Source organism: Oenanthe melanoleuca, chromosome Z (genome assembly GCF_029582105.1).
Source record: "Oenanthe melanoleuca isolate GR-GAL-2019-014 chromosome Z, OMel1.0, whole genome shotgun sequence".
In the NCBI taxonomy this organism is placed as follows: Eukaryota; Metazoa; Chordata; class Aves; order Passeriformes; family Muscicapidae; genus Oenanthe; species Oenanthe melanoleuca.
The window spans coordinates 43,332,014-43,353,825 of NC_079362.1; the positions used below are offsets into that span (position 1 = coordinate 43,332,014).

The 21,812-nt window shown below is 39.2% G+C and overlaps 1 protein-coding gene across 2 annotated transcripts in view; it reads left to right on the forward strand.

The window, feature by feature from the left end:
* The window catches only part of MLLT3 (MLLT3 super elongation complex subunit), a 116,526-nt gene that overhangs the window by 36,028 nt on the left and 58,686 nt on the right, over positions 1–21,812 (forward strand). For both annotated transcript variants that reach the window (XM_056514404.1, XM_056514405.1), the window contains exon 3: positions 21,612–21,694. In XM_056514404.1, coding sequence (XP_056370379.1) covers positions 21,612–21,694 — 83 coding nt within the window. The remainder of the gene's footprint in view (positions 1–21,611; positions 21,695–21,812) is intronic.

The following is a 21,812-nucleotide window of genomic DNA, read 5'->3' on the forward strand; positions in this document are numbered from 1 at the left end:
CTAGCTGATATGATAGTGACTGGTCCTTTCCCAAAGGAGATGGTTTTCGGTTTGTGACTACCTTTTGGCTGTAGCATTACAGCTCAGTAGTGCTGCTTTAAGCACTTTGTAATACAGGCTATTACAAGCAATTATCCTGACCCACTTACTGTGTTTCATGGCTACAAGACATGGATATTGATGGCCAAATGTAAAACTGCTCACTAATCTGGTCTGCCCATGTGGTGGATCATTCTCTTGTTCATATGCACTAACCTCCTTAAAGTATAAAACACTGAAAATAGTACTTCTGCAAATTGCACTGAATAACTATTTTGAAGAAAAAGAAAAGAGCTTCTTGAATGTGTCTTCATAAAATAAAGAAACTAATAGAAAACTATTAACTGATACTTCAGCTTTCATGTAGTTATATTAGTTTTCTTCTTGTATATCCTAATTAAAGTCTGCTTCCCAATGATTTTCCACTGATGTGTCTTTACCACTTCTTAGTAAGAGTCAATGTAAAAGGGAGTCAGTGTGACTTGATCCTGTGCAAATACAATTCACCCCAGCAAAAACTATGAAAAATCCAGTTTCCTCCTTGAAAGTCTTGATCTCCCATTAATGGCAGCCAAGAAATACTGCAGCTTCTTTGGTTTTAGTGAAGTTGAAATAATAGCAGAAACCTTTTGCTTCTGTAGTGAGCTGAATTCAATGTTTTTAATGGAGGGTTTCATAGGAAAGGACGTAACTGAAATGTAGTCACCATTGCTTAGAATTCTGGTTCCCCTTTAAGAGTTTTATCAAGAGCTGGAAAGCTTCTTTACTTTTAGAAAAACATATTTAACCGTATAAGAGTATTTGAGTAGATAGTTTTCTAGAAGAACAGTGTACTAGTGTAAGACTTGTAAAGAAATCTTACTTAGAAACTAAAATGTCTCTAGTTGATACATTGTTCAAATGAACAAGGAAATCTATTAGTAATCTGTAGTGCTGTCACACTTTGGAGAAGGGGAAGTGTAACCAGTGTAATAGACACACCAGTGTGTATAAACATATCTAGGCCTCTGGTGAGGAAGACTTCATTTTGTTGATGCTAGTTGTCTGGTGGTATCTGCAAGTCTTGAGTTGCAATCCAGGCACATGTTGTATTTGCAGTGATCCGTCTCTTGAAGTCAATGCTTCTTTGTCTTTCATTTGTTTTAGAAGCAAGGTAAATTGTTGCTGTTCCAAAAACCAGTATTATAAACATTTTGTTACTATTTTTAAAGGGCTGCCCTTTTGTTGTTTTTTTTTTTTAAATCAGTCTTAATGTTAGAGGGAGGAAAGTTTTGTTGTCTTTTAGTTGAGTAAATTATCATAGGTAGTCCAAAAATTTTATGCTTTATCACTGGTGCTTAACAGTGCTAAGACTGACAGAAAGTACACATGCAGTTATGTGATACATTGCCAAGTGTTAGCTCAGAATTTTAAACTCACTTTGAGAGGAGTGGTAGAACATGTCAGGTAATTGCTGCCTAGAGGGCATGTTATTTTCAGGGCAGCTTAGGGGCAGATGTGTGAAAGATGTGCTTCGTTCTGTTGATTTATTTTATACCTTTTGTGCATGTTGAATATGAGGACAGGTTCAGGTTCAACTTTGTCAAGTCTAGCCAAATGGAAGATTTTTATAGGTAAAGCCATGTCTTTTTAGTCAGCAGTCCCAAGTGTCTGTCCCTTCATGATTCTGCCACTGATTTTATAGAAGACTTAAAACAAAGTGTCTCCCATCCCTTTGATGCCACGCAAATCCTCCAGAAGTTGGTGCAAATAATACTAATATTATTGTAATTGCTAATAATTCCTTGGTTAAACACTTATATGTAGACTAAGTTACTACTCTATTTGTTTTGCAGTGGTTGAAAACTGTGTCTACAGTATGTAGACTTAAGATACTGTATTAAAGAAAATGAAATAACTGAAAATATGAAAATATTCAGTAAAGCAGCCTGTTTTCTCTGGGGAGGAATTTCATGGAATTTCCCTAAAGAAGGTTATTAATTTCTTTGGAGTAATAACTTTGTATTTCAAGCTTCTGTTAGCTTGACTTGGAATGTTAGTCGTTTTACTGATAACAAAACTGAATCAATAAACTTCTTAAAAATCAGTGGTACTAGTAATTGCTGTGGCCTGAGTTCAGGTTCCAGGAGATTAAATGTATTTTTAATACTTAATTTACTCTAACAGCTGACTTAACCATGGAAAAATGTATAGGTGCCAAGGAGACACTAGTTGAATAAGCTACTAGCCTCTGGGAATTTCATCCTGGTACAGATGGTATGTATTAGGGGCTTTTGTGGGAAAACTGTATTTTATAGAACATGAGGGGGGAAAAGCAGTGTAATTCACAAGATGGTCAGAATACAAATGCTTTGTTGAAGCAATTTTTACTGTAAGCAAAGAGCAGACAAGGAGGCAATCAAATTCAGTGGGAACTAAAACTTAAGTTGTACTATGAGCAGTGCATAAGTGGATCTTAACCAGCATGGCTGGCAATAAGAAACATGTAAGCTATACTGCTTTCCTTAGGGAACCAAGGTTTTTTTTTTTCTGACTTCTACATATCCCTCAGAAAACATCCTGAAAATGCTCGTTGTTAACTTTTTCCTTATCTTAGGAAAATTACTACCTTGTGGAAGGGAGGGCAGACCCAAATTGCTTCCACTGCTGTAGGACAGACAGCAAACACAGAGGTTGATATTGGCCTTTTCCACTGTCCCTCTTCCTGACCCATCAGCCTAGATACGCATCAACACTTGCTAAGTCCTCGGAAATGTGTGGGGTTTATCCTTCCCCCAGAAACTAAAAAACACCCTGGATAGAAGCCTTGAGAACAGGTGAAGATGCCCAAGGCACACAGGCCACACCCCATAGAAAATGTGGGGTAAGTCAGGGCTGTTCTGAGAACTGCTTTTGTGTCTTAGTCAAACCTTCTATCTTCTTGTGAGGCATTTAAGCATTAATGGTATGCATTCTTTTGTTTTTTCTGTGATCCCCATTTTGTAGCCACCATGTGACAAGGTGATGAAGGAAACGGTATTATACATCTGTTACCTTGTGTGAAACTTTCAAGACTAAGACTGTAGCTTTTCCGTTTTTCTGTAACTCCTGAAAAATCATGCTGCTTTTTTCTAATGTTATATTTCTCAGCGTAGCCCTAACATATCTAGGGAGGATGAACTGATTGCTTTCCCTCTAGTCATTTTACTTGACCCCTCTGAGGCAGAAGAGTAAATGTTGAATCCCATTCTTCTGAATTTCTGCTCTTGGAATGATGAGAAGGAATGGGAAACAAAAGTGCACGCACAGTTTGTCCGTCTGCCTTTACTTTCTGATGAAGCCTGGTAATGTTTCCTAGGACTAGGAGGATAAATGAACTGTTTTTAAAGAGAATGTCAGCTTAAACATGTTGCATGATCAAAATATGTCAATATTAACAACATTTAGAGGGAAGTGAGCAAAGCAAGAACTTCAAAAGGTAATAATGATCACAGTCAAAGAGAATGAGAGTTGGGAGGTAGAAGGAATTGCTGGTAACTCTATATCCACATGTTTCTTCCAAATGAATAACTAATGAAGCATTATATTCAAGATTAATTTGGTAACTGATTCCCAGTCATCACCCTTAATCTGAATTATTTTCCCATTTGTTTGGTGGGTGTCAAACACTAACCAGCTGCACCATTTTTAAAGAATCATGTTCTCATTATAAAGTGTGGTGGAAAAGATCCTTCTTTGTGCCTCCTGGAAGCAGACTACAGGAAATAAATGAGCTGTCCTAGGTCAGAGCATTAAAGTAAAAAAATCCAAAAGGTTTGTTTAGAAATATGTAATAAGCAAATCCTGTCACCTTTACTTGCTAAAGGAAATTGTTTCCAGGGGAGGAGGTGGGATATTAGAGAAGCTTTTACCTTATGCTTCCTAAGAACACTGTTCTTAAAAACACTGTTCAAAGACTGCTGTTTTTAGTTACTGCTTTTGTTCTGGGACAGACAATCACCATGAAGCTATTCCATGCCCCTTAAACATAAGCTGAGGGACCAAAAGTGCTGAAAACAATAGGGGGAACACTGAAAGAAGATACAAGAGACAAACCGGAAGGCTTTTTAAGTCTCCAGTTGAGGATCTTCATGCAGTTTTAGTTTCCTTGGAGGAGTTGGATGGATTGACTTGTAGTCCAGGCATCACATTGCCTACACAGTTATGTATGCTTTCAAAGGCTAAAATATATGGGCAGCTGCCAAATGTTAGGTGTAGAATTATGGTTATCTGAACACCTAGGACAGTCATAGCTCTTTTTTGCATTGTTCGTGCAGGCAACAGCAGTGGCAGGAATATGGATTCTTCTACCTACTTTTCTGAGAGAGCTGGTTGGGGGATGACAAAAGAGAAGAGCAGAAATAAACCAAAGAAAGTATTCAGCGCAAGTCTATATACTGATATAACACCAGGGTTTTATTCTTTCTTTAGTTCTATGGGACTTACTTATTTTATTAATAGCGTTGAAGCCATACTCCAAAGTCTCTGCCAAATGCTTAGGTCACTGGCAGATGAACCTTGGGGGTTTTCTGGCAGATTCTCTGCTGTAAAGTCAGTAAAGGTGCAAAGGTGAAAATTTCATAGTTCAATAGTTAAAATATTTACATTAAACTAACAATGGAGATTGATCACTTTAACTTAGCAAGCATATTTCTTGTAGAAAATACATAGATTTGAGTTTAAACACTTTCACAAACTGTAGCTTGTAGGTTCACAGGAAATTTGGTGTGTGTTGCCTTCCAGCTTGATAACTGGGGCTAGGTAGCAAGAATTTGCTTATGGTAGCCTCGTTTAAGACACTTGAAAAATGTAATTCTGTCCCAGCCAGAACCAGTACTGAAGTGCTATACACCTCTTCCCTAGAGGCTTTACAGTTATCCTGTGAAGGACTGCCACATATGTGTTCAAATATGTGAGTTCATTCTGGGATGTCGTAAGTATGAAGTGTAATGTGTTTAGGGCCACAGACTCCTACTTTTGTGGAACTGCTGCTTTGAAGCTTTTTTTTTTTTTTTTTTTTTTTTTTTTAAGATGGGAGTGAAATTAGATGCTGAAGCTGGTAACATGCCACTTTCAGAAAGTGACATAATCCCACTGGTATTTTCTTTACCATATTGTTTCAGTTTCTTGTATTTCCTATAGCTGCTGTATGTATTTGTATGAGCTTTACTGTGTCTCTTAAAGTAATTACTGGTTTGAAACGCTCAGGTGCTGTGTGTGCATGTACAGATATGACAGCAAATAGAGATTAAGTGGGTTAGGTGGTTTAAAGGATGGGCAGTTCCAAGGGAATATTTACTATCACATAGTGTTAAGCGTCCTCTTTAGGTAACTGATGTCTTCTGAAGTCACGGTAATTAGTCCTTATTGTTGGGAAGTGTTGTGAGAGTCTTTTGATGAGAGTTCAGGCTAAAAATTGAGGTAAATGATTATCTGTTTGTGAAAGGGCATGCTGTCTTAAATAGTTAATTTTCATGTGTATGTTGTGTCAGTGGCATTTGTAGGCACATGATTGTGCACCCTATTTATGTTACTTGACTAAAGTGTGTCACAGGTTTAGTTTAGTTCTTCTCAGTGGTGTGGCAGTTTATGCTTTTTAATACTTCCTTTGAGGTTTCTCAACTTTTCCTGATTTTATGCTCTAATCTGAGGGTAAGTAAACATCTCATGAGTATTACAGCAATTCTGTTACCCAGAATAATTGATAGACTGCAAAAAAGCAGATACATATTTAACTGAAATAGTCAGTCATCCAGTTTACTGAGGTAACCTATTTATGAGCATAGTGAAGATGAAGTGGACTAAGTGTTAAGTGGCTGTTACTTAAAATTGAATCTTAGTTTAGATGCAGGTCTTTTAAAATTCTTATTGTATGTTTTTCTCTACATTGGTTACCATTTGTTAGTTATTGTCCTGTTAAATGTAGGAAGTTACATTAAATCAGCTGATTGTCATTATGCTCACTGGAACATAACATAGTTCTCTTTTATCAAGGGTTTTTTCTCAGTAGGGTACCTGTCTTATATTCACTCATTAATAAATGTTGCAAATAGCACTCATACTAAAAAATACCTCACTAATAAAGATGAAAGTCAGAACAATCTGTGTTCAATAAATAAAATTAAGATTGCTAGTGTGCGTGTTTTGTATTTGTTCTGTTTCGCAAAGACTTTTTCCCTGCAGTACATTATGTCTATGTGCTACTTCTCCGGTACACCCTACTATTTTTATTGGTTCTGAAGTCTTCAAGTAGGAGCTGTTACACTATCTTGACCCTGCATTCAACTTTTAGCCTTGTTTTAAGACTGTCTTTGCTGTGGGTTTTTTATTACTGGACAATTCTCTCCTGTTGTGTACCACTACTTCTAAAGTGGCCATCCTTACTATTACTCACTCTTGTCTTGGGTCTCTTAATGCTTCAGCTTGCTCTGTCTGTGGGAAAGCTTAAGAAAGTCTGTTTGTGATTGCTGATGAAGGAAAAATTCAGAATGGCTCAACATTAATTTCAGTCTTTCTGTCTTTTGCTCTTAACTAAATGAAGTGCAAAGAAAAGATACTGTTGATTTGTCCTTTCCCCAAAATCTGGCCTCAAGCAGATGGTGGTTTGGTCCTTTGTGCTGTCCTCAGAGGCATGTAAACAGTTGAGGAAAATGAAGAGTGTTTCATTGCTACTACTATGTGGACCATTATATGGCTTAATTGGTTTTTGTCATATTTTCTTTTGTGTACATAAGTAAATATTCTTCATAAAGTAACTTCAGAATGTTTTGGAAGATCGTGGTGAAATATTCTAAAAATAGTTAATTTGCTATATATGGAGCTTTGATTGCTCTTCTTAGCTTAGTCCTACTTTTATTTATATTAGCAAGGTTTGGCTTAGAGGACTCTTAAAAGTAAATTATTAAATAGCAGAGATCAACATGTTTCTCATCTCAAGACCTACAGAAAGCCTGTTTAGGGATTTCTACAGGTGACAACTGTGTGACTGATCTTTTCCATCTCCTTCAGCATTTCCTGTAATCTCAGTCTGTCTAAAATGAAATTCAAAGACACAGATGCTCCAAAAATGTGACAGTCAAACTTGTGGCTGGTGTCTATTGAGTTTTGTGCTTACCTTATTGAAATTAAATTACTAGGAACATCATGAATTTAAAAACTAGCATCACCTGTCTTTGTATCATGATATTTTTAAAACTCTTGGCTGGTGGAAAGATTTCTGAAACATACAGAAAAATGAATGGGGATGCCTTCTTAAGAGTTTTGCTATGATTAGAGAAACATAGACACATAGCCTTTCTTTTAGTTGCTTAACAACAAATTGCATACACACTGTGCTTAGGGGTTTTCTCAAATCTGTGATGATCAAACTGGGATCAAAATCTAAGATGCATGTATTCATACAATTTCATAGGGCAATTGCTAATGGAAAAACCCAGAGAACCACTGTCTTAGGTTACAATGTAAGATGTAACCAAAAGTGTGCATTCTATCACCATTTCCATGAGCTGTTAAGACCTGGTGGAGCAGTATTGTCTCTTCCATGACTCATCCCTGGTAGCTCTCTCTTGGGGGAAGATTTTCTGTTAATGGGCCATCAGGACTCACTGCAGGATTGATAAAATTACATCATCCCAGTGTGAGTTTCTGCACCCAGGGGGAGGAAACAAGCATTCCTATCTGGATATAATCTGAGATTTCAAATACCCAAACAAACAAAAAAACCAAAATAAATAATAAGTAAAAAAAAAAGTGGATTAAGGAACCTCCAGAATTAAATATGTCAGAATTTAAAAACCCTTCTTGTGCAAGTAACTATTGCAAATCAACCAATCTACTATAGGAAGTAATACTTTGCATAAATTGTCTCCAAGCTAAAAAAGTCTGCTTTTATATAAAAAATTTGAAAGCATGACTCCTTTGAAAACATATGATATAGTAGCGTAAAATGATGATTTCCATTTTGACTAATTTAATGTCTTCTAGACAATATCTGCTCTAATTCCTGAGAGAATTTTAAATAAATGTTAAATGGAGTTGTGTTTTAGATGGAAATTGTCACAAATACATCATCTTGCAGGTTTGAATTGCCTTTCTTCACCCAAAGTGAATCATATTCCCCTTATCAAAACTGAAGAAAAGTGTTGTTTTGTTCCTCTGCAGTCTCTTTTTAAGTCATGACCGCTCATGAAACTAGGGTGGTTTAAGATGACTTGTTTCCTGTGTGTCTGGCTGGTGGTATGCACTCTAATTTTTGTTCAAGATGTTTACAGTGAATTGTCTCTACTCTCTATTTTTCAAACTGTTATTTAATCAATACAATACATGGAGAAAATATGTGCCAGAGTGTGATGGTTTGAAAGCAAAACCAGTGAGAGACTCCAAGTCAGAAATACAATTTAATAAGGGAAAAAAAAAAGAGAAAAATAAAATACATGCACTAGTGCAAAAGAAAACCACTGATAGAATCAGAATACAGCCTGACACCCCGCTAGTTAGGGTGGTGGTAGCAGTCCAGATGAAGTGGTCTTGTTGAAGTAGTGATCCTGTAGAAAGGTCTGGTAGCTCTTGTCCTCTAGAAACCAGCGGTAAGGGCAGCTTTGGTGTTCCAAATCTCAGTTTTTTATCGAGATGGGAAATGTTTGGCTCTTCCTCCTGGCTGAAGCATCTCCTAGTGGGATGCTGTCATTTCATCAGTCATGCAGTGAGACTCAATGGCCCATTAACAGACGATATCTCCCTGGAGGAAGGATGGGTCATGGGAAAGATAAAGAATACTGCGCCACCTGGTTTTAACAGATGGCCCATTAGCAGAGGATATCTCCCAGAGAGACAAGGATCACTGCCCCACCTGGTTTCAGCAGATGGTGTTAGAATACATACCTTTGGGCACATCTTTACATTGTAACCTAGGACACAGAGGCATACCATGGCAGGATAAATGCATGCAAAGAGCAGCACTTTTACTGTTTCCATTGAAATATTCTTCACACACCCAAAACTTAGCTTTGCCAGTGATTTTAGAAGAATTTTTGTATGATAATGGTGTCTGAAAAAGGATTGGGTATTTTTTTGTATATTTGGTAAAAAAAAAATAAATTAGCATTAGCAGTTTGCTTATGTAAATGTTACTAGGAAGCACTGCACTTTTTTGTTTTTCCCCCAAGATCTATGTAACTAAGTTACGATCCCCAAAAATGTTCCTCCAGAATTATGATCAAAACTATTTCCTTTTTACAGAATGCTTACAACTCAACAGTGAAATTGGAAAGATGTCACTGACTGGAAAATTGGAAACAACGCTGTGCTGTTTCTCTCAGAAACAAGTACAGCTAGGGATTAGGGAGGAAATTGTTTCTTCTATAGCATATAAACGAGTAAAACTTTGCTAATGTTTCCATCAATAGCTTTCCAAATAGTTTTGTGGTATTTTTTAAAAGAAAAAAAAACATTTTGCGAATGCAATTTTGTTCACTTTTTTCTGGTATTTTCAAAAGAGCAGACTTAAAGTACTGCATAATGAATGGCTTTTATACATAAGAAAGCACTTAGCTTTCTTAGGCAAAACTGTAGCTATGATCTGTTAAAAGTCTGTTTGGACAGCTTGGTCACTACTCAGCCCTGGTGTGGCACATCTGGAGTGCTGTGTCCAGTTCTGGGCTCCACAGGACAAGAGAGACATGGAGCTGTAGGAGAGGGTCCAGAGAGTCTGTGGAGTCTCCCTCAGTGGAGATACTGAAGAACTGTCTGGACGCAAACCTGTGCCATATGTTCTAGGATGTCCCTGCTTGAGCAGGGAGGTTGGACCACACATTCTGTTGTGGTCCCTTCCAGCCTTACTTATTCTGCAGTGGATGAAGTAAAATAACCATGAAGGATGGAGATGTGATGAAAAAAAAAATTAGTCTTGGCTTGCTTGTAAAATTTATTTAACCCCAAAATTTTGACACAGTTATGGCATCACTGGTATACAGATGAACTTTGTTTGCTCTGAAATGCTTATTCCCAGTTTGACCTTTGCATAGCATAATGAAGTTAAAATAGAGAGTAAGATTTATCGTGTTAAGTGTCTATCTGAAGGTTAAGAAAAAGTATTCTCTATGCAAAGACTTTAATGGGAAAAAGAGCTATAAATTAATAACCAAGAAAAAAATTACTTCAAATCCTGCTATTGTGAGACCTGTTTTTCTAAGAAGAAAATCCCAAGGAGTGTACCTTCTTTACAAATATGAGAATGTACTAGTGCACAATTACTGGAAAATTTTATTACTGTTAAAATACTAATGGTATCTACAGGAAAAATTCACATTTGGTTTATTTTGTTGTTATCCAGGCAGCCCTAGATGCAGTTCAGTTGTCCAGGGGATTTTCTCTTGCTTTAGTGTCATGCTTGTCTAAGAAAGACTTCTAGACCAGATGCTTTCTGCAGGTGCTGTACTCCATTGATACCTGAGACATATGTATATTTTTTAACAGTAATTTTTGAGAAATTGTAAAAACTGTATTGAAAAAATGCTATTGTCTTGAAAAAAATCTAGAAATAAAGCAGGGAATGTAGGAATAACATCAGTTTAAAGCTACTTGTTTTTATTCTTTCCCAATCTCTTTTCCATTCCTGTTTTATTCAGAGGAAATATGAGGGAGCAGACGGAAGGAATGGCAGGCATAAACTATGTATGATGCTACACATTTCCAGTAACTTCTGAATGTATAAATAAGGACTTTTGCTTGTGTATGCAGTGCAGAATATAGCTGACAAATTTCTGTGTCCTTTAGTCAAGAGGAGGGGCTTCTGCTCCATCTGTGATGTGTACTGAACTTTGAAAATTTGCAGCTGCCTGAGGATCTTTCTATATCAGGAAAATGGTCCTTCTGCTAGAAGTCCTGGAGGGGGTATTATTGTGGTTTATCCCCAGCTGGCATCTAAGCACCACCCAACAGCCTATTCATTTCCCCGCAGTGGATGAGGAAGAGAACTGGAAGGATAAAAGTGAGAAACGTATGGGATGAGATTAGGACAGTTTAATACGTAAAGCAAAAGCTTTGCATGCAAGCAGAGCAAAACAAGGAATTTATTCACTACTTCCTTCATGGGCAGGTGTGGCATTCCTCCTCTCTCCGGTCCCCAAGCTAGTTCTGGACCAGAGGAGGATGGGAACCCACATGGAGAAAGGTAAGAAAATAAAGGAGGCTCCTTTTCCCAGGATAATTGTCCAGCAGTTTATTTCCAAACTCATTCCAGGGGGATAAGAGACTGAGAGAAATGAGTGGGGGAATTTTAAACCCAGGACGAGGGGAAGGAGGAAACCGAACCACTGCCAATGGGGTCACGCCAGTGGGGAGTGGCAAAGGGAGGGCTGAACCAACCCTACAAATCCCGTAGGGATAAATGACAAACCATTTTCAGTGCAATATAAACCCAAAACTTAGTGCAATACAACATCTTTCCCTTTTTTGTTTAATAAAGTGAAAAGAAAGGTATTGAGTTTATCCTGATTCAGAGTATGGATTTGCCCACCACTTAGGATTTGCAGGCAAGTTAGACTGCTTTTGGTTTGCCAGCTCTACGTGGTTGACTTCTGAGGCAGTAGGAATTAAGCCGTTAATGGCTTTGAAAATTAAGCAACATAGAATTCTGAACACCAACATTATAAGAAAAAGAACAACAAAAAACAACAGAATTGTTTTAACTATTGAAGTCCACCACCCCATGAGTCCCCAGCATTTGAACAGTCCACTGAACCAGTCCTTGGACTCTTGCTTCACTTGTCTGATCAAGCTTTTCATTTCACGGAGGGCTGCATGGATGTTGGGAGCTTTGGAAGTTAGGTTCATGCAGCAAAGTCCTTCAGATTCCTGGCATTGGTGTCCATGCAGCAGCGGGAGGAAGTCTATGGCAGCATGATTTTGGAGCGTGGCCTGCCTGGTAATTTCCTCTTCTTCTAGGAGGGAGCTGATGACCGTGTATGTTAAGTTTTCCAGTTTGACCACCCAGCACTCCAGGTGGCTCAATTTACCTAGAGCCATGGATAGAGCAGGGACACAGCAACTCTTTTTGACTTGGCCCAATGAAAAACTTCAGATTTACAATTTGGGTCCAAATCTTCAGCATTCTCTTTTGAGTTTTGTTGGTCAGGAGGTGGAATACACACAAAGTCACAGCCAGCCACTCATGCAGCCTTATCCTGGCTTTCTGGATCAGCTGAGCCCTCAGCTCTTGTGGCTTGGTATTGATTGGTCTTGGATTGTTGGTGGAAGAGGAAAACTCTCTCTATGATTAAGAGTGAATCTTTCTGCACTGTGATCCTTTGGAATATCAAACCATGCAAGTCTGGCAGTTTTCCCAGGACAATGAATTTGGAAGGCAGCTCAGACTGATAACGATGAGCCTGCCTCTCGGCCAAAGCCTCTTATGCTTTTTTGATTGCGGCTTTTGCCTCTGGGGTCGGCTTCCTGGGAGAAACCAGGTCTCTCTCCCCTTCAATAAATTGAGGAGGTGGTCTGTGTCATCAGTGGTGAGGCCTAGCCAGGGCCTGACCCAGTTCAAAGATCTGCACATGGAATGGAGATCTGCTAGGGTTTGGGATGACTATCGATTTCCAATTTCTGCGGAACAGTCCGGGCAGTGATCTCCAAGTCCAAGTATTTCCAAGGTGGCATCCTTTGGACTTTGTCCTCCTGCAATTGAAATCCAGCAGAGGTTAAAACTTCAACCATTAGGTCAAGTGTGTGTTGGAATATAGAGTCACTGGGGGCACACACAAGCACATCATCCATGTAGTGTAAGATAATGGCATCCCTTCTTTGTGCGTGCGCAGGGGACAGCAATGAGGCCACGTACCACTGGCAGATGGGGGACTGCACTTCATTCCCTGTGGGAGTACTCTCCAGTGGTAGCACTTCATTGTGGCTTCTCAATTGATAGTAGAAGCCGAGAACGCAAACTGTGGGGCATCTTCTGGGTGTAGGGGAATTTGGAAGAAACAGTCCTTGATGTCCGGGACAGGCAGTTGCCAATTTTGGGGCGGCATCATTGGGAAAGGCATCCCAGGTTGGAGTGACCCCATGTCCTCAATTTGTTTATTTCCCTGAGGTCGTGGAGCAGTTGGCACTTACCCTTTTCCAGTTTCTTTATTACAAAGACTGGGGAGTTCCAAGGGCTTGTTGTCTCTTCTGTGTGCCCTTTGGCTCCTTCATGAGCTCCTTGAGCACCTTGAGCTTTTCCTTACTTAGTGACCACTCTTCTACCCAAATTGGGGTGTCATCCAGCCATGTTAACTTATGGGTAGGGTTCTCTATAGTGGCTACCTCTAAAAATCCTGGGGAGTCTTAGGGATAACTAATTTGACTCCCCACTGGGACATGGTGTCTCTCCCCTATAAGGTGCACTTGTAGTTGGTGACAAACAGAAGAACACTGGCAAGTTTTCTGTCCGGCCCTTCAATTTGTACGATGCTTTTTGAGATCTTTGCCAATATGATCCCCCCCTCTACACCTTGAATTTTGCCAGCCACGGGTTGCAACTCCCAATGGCCGCATCCTCTCGGGTATGATCGTCACATCTGCCCCCATCAAGCAACCCTTCCACATGGAGATGGCTGATCCATGGGTTAGGTCACACGCCATAGAGGGTTTATCCTCACAAACCACTTCTGCCCAGTAGATGGCAGGTGCTTTGTCATCTACTGGGACCTCCTTTGGAATGGGAATGACCTGGGTGAGGATTTGCCCCCTGGCCAAATAGAAGGGTGGCTGAGGGCAGTGTGCCAGGAGAATGAGGTGATGGTCATGGGAGCCACCTCAATCTCCAGGGGTGTGTGTTAGGTGTCCCCAGTAACGAAATATTCACTGTCCTGTCCCATGTGGTTTATTATCAGGTTCTGCGAGTTGTTTGGCAGGTCCACTCCAATTACTGTCCAGCCAGGAGAACTGAAATGAAAAGCTTTGGTAGTCATAAGCCTGAAGCGCCTGTGAGGCTGCCAGACTTTGTTAAGGAAACATTTGTCATTTTTATTTTCCAGCTGTGCCACACCCTGCTTCCCTTCCTCCCCCTTTTTTGTTAAGAGAGAGAGGCTTTCCCCACTGTGGAGCCTGCTGTATTTATATCATGGTACACGTTTATGTTAGAAGCGGGTGCGCATTCTGGTCTCAGTTTTTTTGTTTGTTGGTTGCTCCTTCTTTCTGGTTTTCCTTTTTCTGCTGCTGACTTTGTTGACAGTCTCTGGCAAAGTGTCCTGGCTTCTTATACTGGAAGCAGATGACCTATTGAAGCTGCTCTGATGACACTGGTTGCCTCTTTACTCCTGGTGTTACAGCTGCTGCGGTCTTTGAGTTTGCCAGTCCAAGCTTTCTCTCTGGTACACTGAACAGCTCTGCTTCTATCATCTGTGCTAGTGTAGACAGAGGGTTGATGGGCAGTCCTAGGATCACCCTGTGGCAGGCTTCCTCGGCATTTCTCTGAGCCACCTCCTTAATCAATACTGCCTGTGCTACCAGATCTTCAACTTGCCTCTCTATTTGTGCACAAAGCTGGTCGACAAACTGCAAGAAATTCTCTGAGGCACACTGTTTGATATTAATATAACTACCCTTGGCTTCAACTGTTGGTAACTGGTTAAAAACCTTTTCTGCAGCTTGACAGATTTTATCTAAAACAAATCTGGATAGCACCCAAGTTTGGTTCTCATGGCTAGCCAGTCCCCCTCACCACATAAATGTTCAAAAGTGCTATCATTCCCATCAGCATCTTTCTCTCCCTGGGAGCTTTGCTGAAGCTCCACTAGGAGTCCCTTCAGAGATCTTTTCCACGTGCTTTCCCACAGATCAAATTCTGAGAGGGTTAAGAGACACTGGAAAAGATCTCGGAGGTTGGCTGGGACTGACTCATGCAAGTTCAAGGTAGCCCACATCATCCTTTAAAGATCTCACTGTCTCAGCCAAACTCCCTTTCGGTTTTTCAGATTTCTTTTTTATTTTGGTATGAGAAAGGCTGATAGCTTCTATTTCCATTTCTCCTAGCAGAATATCTGAAGAAGCGGCTGAAGGTCCTGTTCCTGGTTCTGACCCCTGGGTTCCTGATCTACCTTCCCCCTGTGGGACCCAGAAGGCTGGCCAACCCCCTGCCGACTCCTGTGGGGGCCGGGATGTGGGACACCTTTCTTTCTAAATTCCTGGGGGAGCTGGGGTGTGATTGAGTCCAAACTCAGCCACAGACTTGGAGACTTCCCTGCCCTCCTATCTTGTGTGTAAGATTGTTCTCAGTTGATGAAGAAGCTTTTTAATGGTTAGGGAGTAGGCAGTGTGTACAGAAAGTGTCACTCCAAAATTTAGTTAGGGTTCACTTTATTTAAAGGGTTTTAAGCTGTATCTTGCTATCCTATCCAGTTGGTAGAGTGGTGGGGATCTGATCACTTTGTATGAGGGAGGCAATGCAATATATCTGTAAATGTGCTGAGAGCATACTCTTAGAACTTTTAGTGCCTTCTGTGGTTTCTCTTGGGGTTTTATCTTTCTCATGAAGTTTGTGTCAGCATAAAGCAAATGCACACTCCTTATTCCTAGTCTAGGACATACCATTTAAACTGCACTCATCTTAGTAATTTTTGCTAGTTTCTGTTTGAGCCTGCCTAGAATTTTTTTTTTATATTAATGTGTACCTGCAGTTAGAAAATAACAGAGCTGTTCTCTTCCAGGCTGTTTTCGTGTGGGAGTCCAGGGTATTCCCCTGGCTTCCCTGGAGGCCTTGAGACCGCCCTGCAAGGCCCTCAAAGACCCTGGAATGGGACCCTAAAGTCTCTGGAGCTGGATTTATGCCCCTGGAAAAATTTACCAACATTGAGGGAAGAAATGCAAGCCACCAAAATAAATAAAGTATAAATTAGATTGTTAGAATGTAGAAAAGGTAGATTTTTAGAAATGTTTATATTAGGGGGTTTGAAGCTAAGATGGAGGATTTGGGGCGTGGTATGCCTCTTCCTGCTTCTTCTTCTGCCATCCATGTTGAGTGCCACCTTGGCATCCTTTGATTGGACAGGGACAAAGTTGTACACTGTAACAAAATTGTAGCGTATTGGAAAATAATTGTAAATATGAAGTATGTAATTTAGAGTATAAAAGATAAGTCCTGCCTCTGCCAGGCAGATTCTGCCCTGGGTGTCTGGCTGAACAGACTGCTGTTTGCTGGACAAAGAACTTTTGAGATAAGAAGCGATAAACAACCTTGAAACCTCTGAGAACAGCCTCCTCCAGTCTCTCCTCGGCGGCCATCGGAAAAAACCCGAATCCCAGACCACCTTTATGTCCTCCTGAGGTGATCAGTCTAAGGAGACACCACAGGCTGCAGCATTTTCTTTTCTTTTTTTTTTTTTTTTTAAAGAATCCAAGTATTGGATCTTTCCAGCTGCTAAGGTAATCTGTAGAATAGCAGAGTCAAAGAACTTTTAAAAAAATCACAGCTGAATATTTAAATCTGAGTTATTACTGTGGGTGGGATTTGGTACCACAATCTACCTGCCTCTGAAAATGGATGCCACCCCTTTGTTTTGAGACTTCTTTTAAGGAACTTAGTGTTAAATTCATGTAAAAGTTGGTCAGAGTGTGACAAATACAAGCAAATAATGGGCAAATATCTATAAATACTAATGCGAAAAACCTTATGGTTAAACCAGTTCTCTTTAAGAAGGTATCACTTCTTTACAGGCATCCACCTGGAGTATGTTGCAGCACACTTAAAATGTGTGAATTCTTGCAGACATTATTCTGCATCATCCTGATATTGTGTTGAAATCTGCTTAAAGGGAACATCTGCCTTTATTTGTTCACTCTGACTGTATTTTTAATAAAGACAAAAAACCTATTCATAATTAAGTGTTCAACAGTGTTGAAACGGCAAATGAATCTCATGTTAAAGCTTTTAAGAAAGATAGCTTTAACTAGAATTTTGTTGTTATTAGTCACTGTTAGTGAAATGTGGCATTGTGGCTTGATTGCATCTGTTCCTTAAGTGTCAGCTAATGTCTGATGCAACTCGTGGGAATGCATTTGTGAAAGAGGAATAAATTCACTTGTAGAATAAAGAAATAATAAATAATTCACTTGTAGACTAAAGAAGTAAAACATTTGAGACAAATGATTTAAGCAATTTATGTGAACTGTAGAGAAGATGTATTCTGCTGATAGAACAGGGGACAGGTAATCATCAATGCTTATCCTGATTTTCTTTGATCTTGGGTGATTCATTCTGCAGGCATTTTCAAAAGAGTTCAGTTGTAGAATGCACTAGATGAGAATGGAGCACTCTTATTTCTTTCTTACAAGTAGAATGAGTATCACAGATTCATGGAATATCTTGATTTGGGAAGGTCCCTTTCTGCAGCAGTCCTCTCCAGTGTCTCAATTCCCAGTCTGTCTGCATATCCAAGGTTGACCCATTCCAGATGCAGAATTTGGCACTTGTCTTTGTTAAATTTCACACAGTTGGTGATTGCCCAGCCCTCTGATTTGTCAAGGTCTCTCTGTGGGCTAGTATGATTAGGCGATATAACCTAAACAGATATTGAATCATTATTGAGAAGAAATCCTTTTTAATAAAATCATGTAGTAGTAGTAGTAGTAGTAGTAGTAGTAGTAATAGTGATAATGTTGTTGTTATGGATGCCCATTAATACCTTGCAGTTGCTTGCTGGAAGGCAGGTTTTGTTGAGGAGCATGTGAGTAACTTATTATCTATGAATTACTGGAACCTGTTTGTATAGGAAGGCAGCTCAAAATGAATGGATCAGCATAACCAGGGTGTTTCTGACTATTCCTGTTAATTAGGTGTTTGTAATATAGCTAGCATTGCAGCTGAGTACCTGAACAGTGGTCTGTCACAAGAGGTTAAGTGACAGTATACTGCAGGTGAGCACCTGAAGTGTGTGCAGTACTAGAATTCCTCACCTGTGCAGTTGAACCTGTGTGCATGTGTGTATGGTTCTTCAGCATTAAGGAAAACTGTCATTCCACCTTCTTCTTGTCCTAGGACCTGAGCCTTCTTGCTCTAGCTTTTACACCTTCCCCTAGTCCTCTATCTTTTTACAACTTTACTAGTCATTTGGTTTCACCTTTGTTCAAGCTTCTATGCAGCATTTGAAAAGAGCTTTCACTAGAGTTAGAGACCTGTTTGATCTAATTTCCATTCTGTGGCCTTAAACATACCAAGTTACACCAATGTTACACCAATTGTTACAGCAATGTTGACCCCACAGTACAATGAAACATGCTAAACATAAAAGACAGACTTCAGCAGTATGATTGCTTTGCATGAGCTCCTATTTTTATTTCAAAATTGCACCTAAAATTGTTTTAGTTGATCCATTTATTTTGCAAATGATTTTGCAAATACATTAAGACTAACATTTTCATTTATGGGAGAAGAAAAATAATTATTCCGCCCAAGATACAGTAACAGGTCGGTACCACTAAGTCACGGAATATTCTAGAAGGGACCCAGAAGGGTCATCAGGTCCTAAATTTAAGTGGTCTGTACAGGGATTGAATGCACAATGTTGGTGTATTCCCTCTGTGCTCTGATCAGCTGAGCTAAACTCCTTATTTTGCCTTGCACAGGTGACAAATCCCTCACAATTTATTCTGTGGCCAGTGCATGTAAAGAAATATGTGTGATTTTGCTTATGTTTTTTTTCTTCTTTTTTTCCTGGACCTACAACTCTTGTGACAGGAAGCACTGTTATAACTGGTTTGTCATTCTGTATGCTGTTGCCCATTTCTCCCTGCATCTCAGGGAAGATGTTCCCTGGAACTGCCTTATCAGACACCAAATTTTAACTGGTCTGTAGGAACCTTCAGGACCTTAATAGTTGTTGAGACTACCTTGAATTTGGACTACCTCAAAAGATACAGCAGAGAGGGATAAAATTGTGTTCATATAAACTTTTTCCTTAGAAGAAAGAAACCTGACCATAGTAATTAACTCTTAGTGGTAAATGGTATTCAAGACACTTGGTTTGGCACTTGAAATGCTTTCTTAGGTGCCACCTAAAGGAAAGGAGCAGTCAGAGAAGAAATGCCTCTGTCCCTCTGCATCAGGAGAAAATTTTTTGTAACAAGGTACTGTTTTCTGCTTATGTACCTAGTCTACCGTAGCCACTTCTTTCCTAGCCTAGTTGGGAAATCTGTTAGGGTCTCCAGTTGCTTCCTTTTTCAAAATCACTCCTTCCTAGTTTCTTTTGTTGGTTTAGTTCTGTTGGTCTATATTTGCAATATACTTTTGTTTCGCTTTACCTTCTGCACTACAGATTTGGGATTATATTTTCCCCTCTTCTCTCCTGTCTGGTTTTGTTTTGTTTTTTTTTTTTTTTTTTTGTTTTTTGTTTTTTTTTGTTTTTTTTGTGGTTTTGTTTTGTTTTGTTTTGTTTTGTTTTTTTGGTTTTTTTTTTTGTTTTTTTTGGTTTTTTTTTTTTGTTTTTTTTTTTTTTACTTCCTTTTCTGCATTTTGCTTAACTCTTGCCACTTCTCTTTTCTCTGTTCAGCATACTTTGCTAGGATAATTTCCTGCTTGTCTAAACCAATGTCATTGCAGCCCTGATTACTCCTTATGACAGTTCAATAATACAAAATTTATCCCAGGGAGTGCTGTTTTAGAGTGCACAGAAATGCCATTTCTATCAGTACACTCTGTCAGTGGTGGCTTCCACAAAAAAGTGAGAAAAATGTAATAGCTGTGGTCTACACATACACAATAGCACTGAGCTTTGCTCAGTCACTTCTATTTCTCTTCAGGAAGGTTTCATTCACAAGACTAGAAATTTCCTTGTTCTAAAAGCCCATCTTTCAGTTTGGGAAGACACCCAAATTAGTTTCCTAGTGATTGTTCTGCAGTCCATTATCCAGGCTTTATCAAAAGTGGGAGCTGTTACAGACTCTTTGAAGAACTATGAGACTTTGATGAGGTATTATTCAGCATAGTAAACAGCTGCATAAATCTGCAATAAGATCTTAATGAGGGAGGCAATGAAAAATATTTATGCTTATGAGGTTTTCTGTACCAGTTAAGAGCTTGGGAAGAAGTTGATGTGATATTTGCAATGTCACAAATATGCAGCCTGAAATCACTATTTCTAAAGCCTCTGCATTTCCATCTGATTAAGTATCTTCTGTCTAATCTTTCCACATTTTTGCGTAAGTGGATTTCAGTCTTCAGTGTGTGACCATTCAAAAATATTGTGAAGATTTTCTCCTCAAGTTCTCTACTGCAGGCAGAGGAAGAGCAGGAAAGCTTCTTTATCACTGACTGAAAAATTGCCAGTATGTATTACTGTAACTTCTGTGCTTAACTAGGACTATTATATTTACGTTTTTCAAATGCTGGCAAATTCTTAGGAGAAGATATGCCAATATAAGGAGAAATACTAGGAGGGTTCTGGGAGGTTCATCCAATTTGCAGCTGAAGACCTTAGTCTGAAACCATGTCTGAGATTTGACCGATTATTGTAACACTTTTCTTCAAAGCCTTTTAAATCTCACTTGACAAACTATAGCTCCTCTGTTTTTTTTTCCTGCCAGGAGGCAAAAAGGATTTTAAGTGCCCATCTGTGGTGCTTTGCTAAAAGGAATCATTTTGGGAATCAGGCCCTGCGCAGTTAATTGCAATACATTCTTTTTGCAAACCAGCAGGCAGTTCTGAAAGGAGTATATATATGTCTCAGTAAATTGTGATTCATCTGATAGTTTGTTTTTTTTTCCCAGTCAGCTAGGTCAACAGAGCTAGAGGAAATGTTTTTTTTGTGTTATTAATTGCATCATTTTACCAATCTACAGTAGAGAAACCTTCACTGAGATGGTAGTGCCACAGACATGGTTTGTCATACATAGCAATGCAGCATTGGGAAGCTTCTGAGTTGATGCTGCAGTTAGATGCATGGTTTCTCAAGCTTAGCCTCCCCTTCTGCTTATGTGTTGCATGGATTTGAATTCTGAAATGAGACTGCCTGCAATTGAAGGAGAAGGCTGAGATGGCTTCAGTTCCAAGTTTTGTAACAACCTTCTTTTTGTCACTGTCTGGAGTTGACAGCTAGTGCCACTTTCTTCAGAGATCTGCCATTCAATACTGTAGGCATTCAATAAGGGGCTAAAAGCCCTTGCATTAAACTGAGAACTTGAAGAAAAAGATGGTATTGTGGCTTATAATAAGCACTGTATGTTACAGAAGTCTGAATCCTGTAAGGAAAACCTGGATATTATTTAAACATAATGCCATAGTTAATCTTCCTCATATTCTTCACTGTATGATGGAATGCTGTGTTGTGCCCCCCCTTTCCTGATAATAAAGTTTTCAAATTTGAGATAAAGATTTCCTGTCCATACAGTGGAGGTTTTATGCAGACAAAAAAAATTTGCCTGCAAAATTCAAGTTGAGTTGTGCACAGATACATCCTGCTTTGTGTGTGCAGTTCTTTAACAGTGCCACATACAACTATTGACATAGATTTACTCTCGTGGTTTGCTTATAAATTTCAGAATTTTTTTTTTTGTTTAATACAGTTTTTTCTCTGTTTCAGTGTGCAAGGACCCACCCTACAAAGTTGAAGAATCTGGGTATGCTGGTTTCATTTTACCCATTGAGGTTTACTTCAAAAACAAGGTATGGAATCTCATGTTTTTCATAAGAAAAAAAAGTCATGTGGAAGTGAGTTTTTTTTTTTTTTTAAGTTTTGAAGTTTAGTTTGTAAACTTGGTTAAGAATTATATTTAAAGCTATC